The following is an 8,572-nucleotide window of genomic DNA, read 5'->3' as shown; positions in this document are numbered from 1 at the left end:
TTCCTACAATTAATTTTTTTGAAAGTGTTAACATTCGTTTGTAAAATTTTCAAGAAGTTTTTTAATGAGTGAATTAGTAAAACTATTTTTTTATTTATAATTTTTTAATATACATGTAAAAAAGAAAATAATCAACTAATAAAACTATCTTCTTATTTATGATTTTTTAATATACATATAAAAAGGAAAATAATCAACTAATATGAAATAAATGAAGTATTTCAATTTATTCTTCAAACTACGCATGGATTTTTTTTTTTAGAGTGTATAAAAATAATATTTATCAAGTAAACTATATTATAGTATAATATTTCGTGACGTAGCTAGTATCGTACGCCGTAGTTTCGCATCACCTGGCTACAAGATGCGCACGGTTATGTACTAAAAAAAAACTTGTGGATTTTATTGAGACACATAACAAATAATCCATCCAATAAAAAATCGACAACACATTTGACGAAACCACCATGGTTTTTCAAATACCACTACATTCTCTCTCCTCCACATGTGGGATATTTTGCCCAACAAAAGTTATTTTAGATACCAAACACAGAAACACTGCTCTACCCCCCCTCCTTTTTTTCCTTTTTCTCTATTTGATATGATATATATATTACAAAAAACATTGTTCTTTTTACTATCGAAAAATTATTAAAAATTATCCGTAAAAATGGGAAGAGGAAGAGTCCAGTTGAAGCGAATAGAGAACAAAATTAACCGTCAAGTGACTTTCTCGAAACGTCGATCTGGTTTGCTGAAGAAAGCTCATGAGATCTCTGTGCTTTGTGATGCTGAGGTTGGTTTGATTGTTTTTTCCACTAAAGGAAAACTCTTTGAATATGCAAATGATTCATGGTACGTACTCTCCTTCTTATTCTATTGAGCCGCCCCGCATCTCATACTCAACTCATATATATATATATATATATATGCTCTTCTATTCTTGATCTTTAATTAGAGTTTTGGAAATTTCTGTTTTTTTTTTCTTCTATTGATTTTGACTTTTGGTATCCTTTTGTTGGTGAGATTTTATGTGTGATATATTATATGTAGGGACCTGCTGATTTTTTTTTTGTTCTTATGTGGGGTCTTGTGTGTATATATATATATGTAAAATAATTTTTTTAGCTTACTAAACTGCATGCAGAAACCTAAAATTTCAATCTTTTTTACAGACATAATTATAATCTCGAGAGATCCAGTTGTTTTTGTTTCTAAAAATAGTCTACATGATCTCTTAATAAACAGATCCATTATTATTTCGTGTTCAATAGTTAGAAAATCACGTGGTTGTTGAAGTATATAAAAATATATATATATATATGCTCTTTTTTCTACTTTTATTTTTTATTTTTTATGATATATATATGTAGGATCTAGCTATGACGTGATGATCCTGTTAAAAGGGATTTATTTATTTTTTTAAAAAAGTTATAAAAACTATCTGTACAGTTTTTTCTTACTCTATATAAGCACAGTAGTTAAAGTATATTTCAGATGTTGTTGTGTTCCATGCAAGTGCAAACTGACTACTAACTCTTCAAAAAAAAAATTGCAGAAACGAGGTCCACAGTAGACCAGCTTTAAAGAGGCAAAGATACTTTTAACTAGAAATTTAAAGCGGATATAGTACTCGTTAAAATAATAAATGATGCATATATATTTTTTTTTTACTGTTTAGCAAGTAACAAATGATATATATATATATAAATACATTTTTCTTATTAACAGACTTATATTTATTGAATTAAGAAAAAATATATACTAAAATTGATTTTTTCATTTCAAAATAACCACATAACTTTAAATAAATTTATCTCATCGATTTCCGGACCCAAGCAAAATAAAAGAAAACTCAATCTCTCTTCGACCCAGTCATAAAATGAATTTGGATCAAATTTGATTAAAAGAAGGACAATTTTTTTTAGTTGAATCGGATTTGCAGGGATAAAGAAAATAGGTGTGGAATTTTTGTAAAGTTGCGTGGTTTAATTTTTTTAAAATAAAAAACCAATTTTAGATTTTTTTTTATTAAATTCAATCGAAAGTGTAAATATGCACCATATATTTGTTAAACATCGAGGTATAAACATCATTTGTTAAACGCCTAGTGTATATGTGCACCATTTTTTTTAACGAGGAGTATACCCACTCTAAATCGCCAAGTTGAGGCTTATATTTACCCTTTTTTCTTATATTTATTGTAGTATATTCTTCCCCTTGTTCACTTTTACTTGTTCATTATAGTAAATATAGATGTCTATTTTTACTTGTTTAATTTTGAAAACAAGAAATTTTATTATGTAGGGGTTGTTTGGTAAGATACATTAGAAAAAATAATGCATGTATTAATTTTGTATATTACTAATAATCTAATACTTTGTTTAATACATATTCTCAATCTATGTATAACTAATGATACTCTATTTGGTATTATGCAATGTAAACCATTATTTTAGCAATGCAAGAGGTTTTCATACTTGCATTAGCATGGTTAAAGACACAATTACTCCTCAAAATCTTTTCTAATTCTTTTTCATGATATTTGTGGAGAGTATTTTGTAAGCAATTTTTTAAAAAAAAAATGATTATGCAATGCATGTTATTATTAATACACCAAATTGAACGGTGCAGTGCATAATAAATAATCTTAGCATAACTAAAACAAACATAATACATCATATTTAATACTATTCTTATACATCCTATTAAGCGATAACTAGAGTCATTTTGAGCTAGTTTGATGGTAGCTGCAATTAGCCAGACTTGCAGGATTAATTAATACACTTTTCCTGGAGAGATATTATAGTATTGAGCCAAACGCAAGCTAGCTATATTCAGTAAATTCAAGATTATTACTTGTACTTTTTCTAAAGGAAAATGAGGAAGATACTTCTCGAGTTGTGGTGAAACATAATATAATTAAATAACTAAAGATACTTGCTCTCTAATAATTTAAATCTTTAAATGAAATAATTTTAAATTAATTTTTAGCATGGTATATTAGAGTAGGCATAGGTAATGAATTCGATCTAATCAATTATTGTTATCTATTATCAAAAATATTTTTTTATGTACTTGGCCAATGAGAAACTTATTAGGCAATTTAGTGCGAATAACTTTATGCACTATCTCCCTTTAGAAGAAACTCAAGTGGAATCTTTACAGACAATAAAAGATATCAATCAGTTTGAGATAAATTCATTTTTTATTTCATTTCATGTTTTCAATTAATTTCTATACTAACGACTAAAGAAAAAGTGATCACATGAATTGCTCTTGATCATCTTGAAGATTTTGGTATAGGAACTGCTTGAAATTGAATGGGAGGTGAAAAGTAAAATTTCATTGCTTAGTTGTGTTAATTCAAAATGGGCTTTGTGTTAAGTTGGGTCATATATGGATGGGCTGGGCTGGTATTTTATGTGGAGCAATAAATAAAGTAAAAATTAGGCAAATGACATAGTATAAGAAAGAAATTACTTCCTTTCCCTACTCTTTCATTAATTATCAAAAATCCCTTTTTTTAGTGTTTTCGGATACATAATATAGCAGTGTGGATACTTAATATAGCAGCGCGGATACTTTAATTAATAATGGGCGGATACTTAAATTATTAAGTTGTTAGCAGCACGGATACTTAATTAATGGGCGGATGCATAATATAGCAGCACGGATACTTTAATTAATAACGGGCGGATACTTAAACTAATAAAGTATCCGGTTAAGTTGAATTGGGGGAAAATAAGGGATTTTTGTATTTTAATAAAAGAGTAGGGAAATATTGAGAATAGGTAAAGAAGTGTTGTGTATTTAAGTAATTTTTCCATAAATCAAATTTATGTGTTTGATTAACAATTATCATATAATTGTACTATTAATGGAGGTGCAATTTTAATATTAAAATAACACAAGTGATAAATTTGATCCAATGGGTAAAAAGAAAGAAGAAGAAATTTCTAAATAATTTTTAATACGTTAATGACGTTTTGACTTTTTTTTTTTAATGGAAAATCTTCATAGCAAAGTTGGTTGGCTAATTGAACTTCCACATTATTGATGAGAGTTCGATTCTCCACTTTGTAGTCCCATCTCCATTCCCCTTCCCCTACCCTCATTGATAAAAAGACCCTTTCTAGCTCCACAAGCAAGGTCTGGAGGTGATGACATATGTTAATCCTGTCTTTGTAGGATAATGAGGTTCATATAGTTCGAAAGAAAATACAAGAGCAAGAAGCTATATATGAACTATGAAGAAAACATTAAAGAAAGAAAAGTACTAGCAATACAAATATTAAAGATGCCTGAAGTAAATTAAAAGAAACAAAATCGAAGAATAAGATAATACTAGCATTAATATAGTAATACTGATAAGGGAACATATATGTATTTTATCTAGACTAGAGCTTTGTTCGGGAAGAGAGAAAACGTTCGAGCAGTGGCGGAGCCAGAATTTTCGATAAGGGGGTTCAAAATCTGAAGAAATAGACACACGAAGTAGCCAAAGGATTTCGACATCTACTATATATACCTAAAAAAATATTTTAACTATGTAAATATAATATAATTTTCTGCGGAAGGGGGTTCAGATGAACTCCCTAATGATAAGGTGGCTCCGCCACTGCGCTCGAGTACCTACTAATCGTCTATCTCTCTCCTTGATCTCCAGACTCTCTTATCTAGGATCATATCTTTGGTAAGTTGAAGCAGAGGTGGAGTGAGGATTCCAATCTTGTGGGTTCAAGATTCTAGCCCTTTTAAATTAGTGTATTCTAAATTAATAATTTGTACATATTTAATAACTTAAGACATATATAGAGTTTGGAGTTATTGGGTTCGGCCTGACTCATGTCTCGAGGCTAGCTCCGCCCTTTGTGTTGAATTTATGCCATATCTTGTCTAATCATTCATCTCTATTTCTTCCTCGGTCTATCTCTACCTCTCCTCCAACTATCACTGTCATCCTATAGCAATTTTTTCAAAATGTTGTATCATAAAATTTCATAAATTTTTTAAAATCTCTTCTCTCTATGCTTTTGGATATATTATTATATTGATAATATGTCTCTATGCTTTTATATGTTACTATAACTTTGGATATATGAACATATATATGCTCATACCCTTACATCATGTGATTTTGACTAAATTGCTTCTATATATAAGAAAGGGAATACTTTTGACAACTATATTTGGCACTCCTCCTTAGCATTGTGTTTTAACTTTAGCTTCTAATTAAACCATATACAAAATTAATGTGTACTTTTCATTTTTCCATTTTTTAAAGATTTTCTAGCATCCTGATTGTTAAAACCATATACCCTTTTTATGTGCATTTTTTCTTGATCAACAAAATGTGTTTGGGCCAATTCTTATGACCAAGTATAACTGCTGAAACTCGATAATAATAAGCCCGCTCCTCTACACTTCTCCACTTAATTACATACTAGACTTAACTCGAACTTGAAACCTATGTCACGAGTCTCTTAAACTTTATCATTTGAAGTAAGCATCAGGGAGAATAATAAGTAATATACATTAATAGTGTATATAACTTATTGTTCAATTTCTCTTTAGGGAAAATGCATAAGTACCCCCCAACCTATGCCCGAAATTCCAAAGACACACTTATACTATACTAAGGTCCTATTACCCCCGAACTTATTTTATAAATAATTTTTTACCCCTTTTTGGCCTATGTGGCACTATCAACCAAATAACTTGAAAAAATTATCAATACGCGCTGGACTCAAAAGATAGTGACACGTAGGCCGAAAAGAGGTAGAAAATTATTTATAAAATAAATTTGAAGGTAATAGGACCTTAGTACAGTATAAGTGTATCTCTGAGATTTCGGGGATATGTTGGGGTACTTATGCATTTTCCCTTCTCTTTACATAATCATTTATCTATTAATAGAGTTATCTAAGGACCTGAAAGAGAATAATCTCTATTGTTTTGTGCAATTCCCCTATATATTTCACTTTTTTGTATTTGTTCCATCTGACATATGTATATTCTCTTGTGATACTATATATATGTGATATAATTAGCATGGAGAGGTTACTTGAAAGATATGAAAGATACTCATTTGCTGAGAGGCAGCTTGTTCCTACTGATCATACATCCCCGGTATGCAAAATTCTTTCGCGTCTCATGTTACTTATATATTTATCGTCAGTATATAGAACTTAAATCTTGTTTCTGAGGGCGAAGTAATATATGTTAATTTGGTGCAGGGAAGCTGGACTCTGGAACATGCAAAACTTACGGCCAGACTTGAGGTTCTGCAGAGGAACCAAAAGTACATAGTCACATTATAGAATTTTATGTGACATATATATATATATATATTTCCCTTTACTTAGAAAATTTGATGAAATGTTTGCAGGCATTATGTGGGAGAAGATTTGGAGTCGTTAAATATGAAAGAACTTCAGAATCTTGAACACCAGCTTGATTCTGCTCTTAAACACATTCGATCAAGAAAGGTTTAACCAAATTACTCCTATGTTTATACAATATAGTTTTTATTTGAGAAATGACTCTCTAAATTGAAGTTTTTGATTTGTTTGTAGAACCAATTGATGCATGAGTCCATTTCTGTGCTTCAAAAACAGGTGAGAATTTGTCTGAACTTAATTGATGTGGTTATAGCTATCATCTTAATTAATAACTTGAGAACCATATAAGGTGCATGTGTTTGGAACCATAAGTTCAATTTTAAAATGGTTTCCCTAGTGGAAGTAAGCGAAACAAGTTCTCTAACTGACACTCTACGTATCATCTACTCCCCTCCCTTGCACCCGACCCCAACCCTCTCTTACAAGCTACTAGGTTTCGAGGATGAGTTAGACTCTATTTGTATGATTGAGAAACTTTTTGATCTTTGCATTGATACAGGACAGAGCATTGCAGGAGCAAAACAACCAGCTTTCCAAGAAGGTTATTAATTTATTATCCCCAAATAAAATGCATCTACTTGTCACAAATGCTTAATTATGTGAATATTAAAACAGGTGAAGGAGAGGGAGAAAGAAGTGGCACAGCAAAATCAATGGGATCAGCAGAACCATGAAATCAACTCATCTACATTTGTTTTGCCACAACAATTGGACTCTCCTCACCTTGGGTATACTCCTAATTTTTTGGTGTTTAATTAATGACACAAGATTATGAAATGAGAAAACATTCAAATCTAATTAAGACTTCTTTAAAGGGATAATTATCTTAAAATCAAATCATCTAATTTACCAAATATATGTACATGCATGATGGACGATTTTTATGTGGTAAACTTTTAAGTTGGATGGTTTAATTTCTATGTAATTAAAAAAAAGTGTTTTTATGTAAAGTTTATTACATAAAAAGTTCTTATATTGGTTAAATGTTTTAACCAATTGAATGAAAGTACTCTAAAAATAAATAAAAAAGTGGTGCATATGCAGGAGTCAAGACTTTGATGTGTAGTGATAAGAGCACAAAAATGTGGCCTTTTGACTAGAAGCATATAGTGGCAAATTCATTAGCTACCAAATTTTGAACTTTGTGCCACTATCTATTCCTTGGATTATATAAAAATAGAGATGCATTATTGGGGGGGATAGCTTTCTTGGCAACATTAAAGTATGTGATAGATGCACGATTGTGGTGAAGTGTAAGTACTTTTTTATTTTTAAGCAGAGGTCCATAAAGTTAGATTGGACATCAAATAGGATAAAAAGAAGAAGTAGTTCAATATTTATTAATAGTTATCGAAACCTTATATTTATGTTTCATATCAATATTATATTACTCGATTGATTTCGTTGAAAATGCAGGGAAGCATACCAGAATACTAATGTAGTAGATAATGGAGAAGTGGAAGGAGGTAATTCTTCACAGCAGCAAGGTGCAGCTAATAATACTGTGATGCCACAATGGATGCTTCGCCATCTCAATGGTTAAAAGTACCACTAATACTTGATGGTCACTATATATATAATTACCTAGGTATATATATATATATATCTATATCTATATATATATCTATATATCTATCTCTTTATATATATATATATATATTGATGCCACAATATATTGTCTAAACGTACCTTCAAAGACATGCCACAATATAGATGGATTATTGTAAAAACATTATAGTATATGTTAAAATGAACTTAAATGTATGATTTCCACTACAACAAATAAAGGATTTTGCAGTTGTTATATAATAGTTTTTATATTATATTTAGCTATAATAATAATTATGAGTATTTATAATTAACACTTTGTATAAATGTTATTAAAGGATTTAGTGACTTTGAATGTAATTGTCACGCCCCAAACTCAAAGGGTGCAACTGACTCCTAAAGCCAAAACTCAGGCCCGAGCCGACCTTGCTGAACCATTTGCTATTAGCGCATGGCAGTCACATGCAATTAAGAAAACAAACAAGTATATCTCGGCTTAAAATTAAGCCCTCGGCCGGCAAGGCCCCTGTCAATAAATCTACAAAAGAACCAGCTACTCCCAAGAGTTCATATAAAGAAATATCCAACTAGCACAGAAGTCCTGATTGGGCCGTCGAGGC

At 30.4% G+C, this 8,572-nt stretch overlaps 1 protein-coding gene across 1 annotated transcript; it reads left to right on the top strand.

Annotated features, from left to right (window-relative positions):
* The first annotated feature begins 555 nt into the window (after positions 1-555).
* On the top strand, positions 556-8,171 carry LOC125831139 (agamous-like MADS-box protein AGL8 homolog). The gene is made up of 8 exons (XM_049510324.1): positions 556-855; positions 6,054-6,132; positions 6,240-6,304; positions 6,392-6,491; positions 6,579-6,620; positions 6,904-6,945; positions 7,020-7,132; positions 7,821-8,171. Exons 1-8 carry the CDS (start codon positions 671-673, stop codon positions 7,945-7,947), a joined length of 753 nt encoding a protein of 250 aa, XP_049366281.1. The 5' UTR covers positions 556-670; the 3' UTR covers positions 7,948-8,171.
* The last annotated feature ends 401 nt before the right edge of the window (positions 8,172-8,572 follow it).

This window comes from Solanum verrucosum, unplaced genomic scaffold, assembly GCF_900185275.1.
Source record: "Solanum verrucosum unplaced genomic scaffold, falcon-dt-bn FXZP01000102.1, whole genome shotgun sequence".
Lineage (NCBI taxonomy): Eukaryota > Viridiplantae > Streptophyta > Magnoliopsida > Solanales > Solanaceae > Solanum > Solanum verrucosum.
The sequence above is the reverse complement of the archived record's forward strand: the minus strand, read 5'-3'. Positions and strand labels throughout refer to the sequence as shown.

What these genes read in the sequence shown, in the direction of transcription:
- LOC125831139 (XM_049510324.1), top strand. Translation starts at nt 671, where the DNA reads ATGGGAAGAGGAAGAGTCCAGTTGAAGCGAATAGAGAACAAAATTAAC. An exon ending in GAATATGCAAATGATTCATG is followed by an intron (nt 856 to 6,053) that starts GTACGTACTCTC and finishes TGATATAATTAG; the next exon opens with CATGGAGAGGTTACTTGAAA. An exon ending in AACACATTCGATCAAGAAAG is followed by an intron (nt 6,492 to 6,578) that starts GTTTAACCAAAT and finishes ATTTGTTTGTAG; the next exon opens with AACCAATTGATGCATGAGTC.